Source organism: Mustela nigripes, chromosome 5 (genome assembly GCF_022355385.1).
Source record: "Mustela nigripes isolate SB6536 chromosome 5, MUSNIG.SB6536, whole genome shotgun sequence".
Lineage (NCBI taxonomy): Eukaryota > Metazoa > Chordata > Mammalia > Carnivora > Mustelidae > Mustela > Mustela nigripes.
This window is the reverse complement of record NC_081561.1, coordinates 127,953,251-127,955,631: the sequence shown is the minus strand read 5'-3', so window position 1 is coordinate 127,955,631 and position 2,381 is coordinate 127,953,251. Positions and strand designations below refer to the sequence as shown.

General features: G+C 61.2%; 1 protein-coding gene across 1 annotated transcript; it reads right to left on the bottom strand.

Annotated features, from left to right (window-relative positions):
- Window positions 1–337: 337 nt before the first annotated feature.
- GPR6 (G protein-coupled receptor 6) lies at window positions 338–1,426 on the bottom strand. Its single transcript, XM_059399270.1, has one exon. It carries the CDS (start codon window positions 1,424–1,426, stop codon window positions 338–340), a length of 1,089 nt encoding a protein of 362 aa, XP_059255253.1.
- Between the last annotated feature and the right edge of the window lie 955 nt (window positions 1,427–2,381).

Sequence of the window (2,381 nt, the reverse complement as noted above, 5' to 3'; positions counted from 1 at the left end):
CAGTTCAGCAGCTAAAAATAAAGTGCTATAATTAAGCAGTATCATAATGTCTTCACTTGACAAATGTGATGTACAATTTGAGTACACGACCACATCTTTTGTTAGTTTTTTTCACAGAACAGGAAAGCCCACATCCTGAACCCCTTCAGAAGATACAAATATTTGTATATATATGTACACATGTATACACTGTATATGTAAAGTGCCAAAGAGCGTCTTTGTCTTTCGTGAGTTTGATGTAGGGGATCTCAGAGTTCATCAGCAGGCACCGAGAAGCTCACTGAAGGGTGGCTTGTTGTGGGTGTGGTGTTGGCAGGAGGACGGAGGGAGGGAGCCTTCAGACCTCACTGGGGGACCTAGAACGGAAGGGCACTTTGGACTGGAAACAGCCACAGAACAGGAGCCACAGGGCACGCTGAATCTCCTGGTTGCGGAAGGCATAGATGATGGGATTGATCATGGAGTTGTAGGTGGCGGGCAGCAGGGTGGCGTAGGTATAGACTGCCGGGTCCTCGCGGCTGCCTACCACGCAATAGATGGCGAAGGGCAGCCAACTGGCGCCAAAAGTACCCAGTACCACGGCCAGCGTGCCCACACCCTTTCTGGTGGCTGCCAGGTGGGGCGGCGCCAGGCAGTGCTGCTGCAGCGCGATCTGGTGCGCGTGGCGCCAGACCACCTGGCAGATGCGCACGTACAGGTGCAGCATAATGCCGAAGACCGCAAAGAACGCGGCGGAGAGCAGCGCCACGTGGCTGCGCGTCAGCGGGCGCACCACGCTGCAGGTGGCGCGCTCTGCTAGGCAGTTCCAGCCGAGCACCGGCAGCAGCCCGAGGCCTAGGGACACCGTCCAGGTGGCGGCGAGCAGGATGTGCACGCCCAACAGGGTCCGGCGCGAGTAGTAGGTGAGCGCGTTGTAGAGAGACAGGTAGCGGTCCACCGTGATGGCCAGCAGGCTGCTGACCGAGGCAGCGAAGGAAGCCACGAGGAAGCCCACCGTGAGCAGGCTCACCGTTTCTGAGGGCACCACGTACTGGAACACGAAGTGAAGGATGAGACCGCAGCCCGCCAGCAGGTCGGCCGTGGCCAGGCTGCCCACCAGCACAAACATAGGCGTGCGCAGCGCGGGGGTGGACGCGATTAGAGCCACTACCAGAGCATTTTCTCCTGCGATCACCGTCCCCGACACGCACAGAAGCACGTCCCAAGGATTCACCGCCGACAGCAGCAGCCCCGGCGGCCCGGCAGGCAGCTGAGAAGACAGCTCCAGGGACACGTTAGCCGCGCCGCCGCCCCCCAGCGCCGCCGCTGCAGGGGGCCCCCATTCACCGTTGTCCCGCGCCCCTGCCGCTGTGGCCGCCGCCGCCGCTCCCTCGGCGGTCACTGCCACCACCTGGGACTCGTTGAGCGAGGAGGCGCTCGCGTTCATTGCGGCCTGTCGCTGCACCCTGCTTGGAAAAGGGAGAACAAGCGTCAGGTGTGTGGTTCGAGCCTCCCGGGAACTTCCCAGGCTCAGGTGCCCGACTCCTATTGCTCATCCCACCGCAGGACCCCAGAGCAGAGCGAGGAAGCAGTATCGAGAGCCTGAAATTAGTAAATACCTGTTGAGTGACCGAGCGAGCGAGTGAGTGAAATGCACACGAATGCCCCCACAAATAGATCTGAGTTTTTGTACAGATATCTGCACGGACAGCATGCACTCGCTTGCACAAAGATCAGTCCCGTAAGTGTGCCTGTAATTGCACACGCATCAGTTTGCCCCGAGCTAGAGGTATCAGCCTTGGCCGAGTAGCGCCTGGGCTCTGGCGGCGGGGGTTAGGCTTTCTCCTAAACTGGGCGGCGGAGTCGCTGTCCGCGGTGCTGAAACCGAAGTTTCTGAGGTCGCGGAGTTCAGCGGGCCCTGAAGGCACAGAGATCCCTGAGAAAGGGGTTTTGGGGAGGCAGGCTGTGTGCCGGGAGTATGTGGAGCCAAGCGTGCCCCCATTTCTCCGGCTTTAAGGACTCATCCCCTGGCTATCCTTCACCCCTTCCCTACTCCACACCCTCAAAGTTCGTCTCGGGAGCCGGGCTGCTCACCTGGGGAGTCAGGGCTTCAGGAAGTCGCTGATCATGAGCGCTGCAGCGGGGCGCCAGGCTGCGCTCCCCGCGCGCGCGCGTCTATGCCTGCGGGGCGACAGGGCCCGCGCGGAGCAGAGCGCCGGGCTCCTGTGGCTGTGCTGGCGCCGCCGAGAGTGAGAGACACAGTCAGAGGCAGAAAAGGCGGCTACGAGCTGCGCGCCCGCTGGAGACTGACAGGCAGGTGACGTCAGGCTCCCGGCTCCTGGGTGCGAGGCGGCACTCACTCTGTTTCACCGCCCATCACTAACCCCCCACCGCCATCCCTC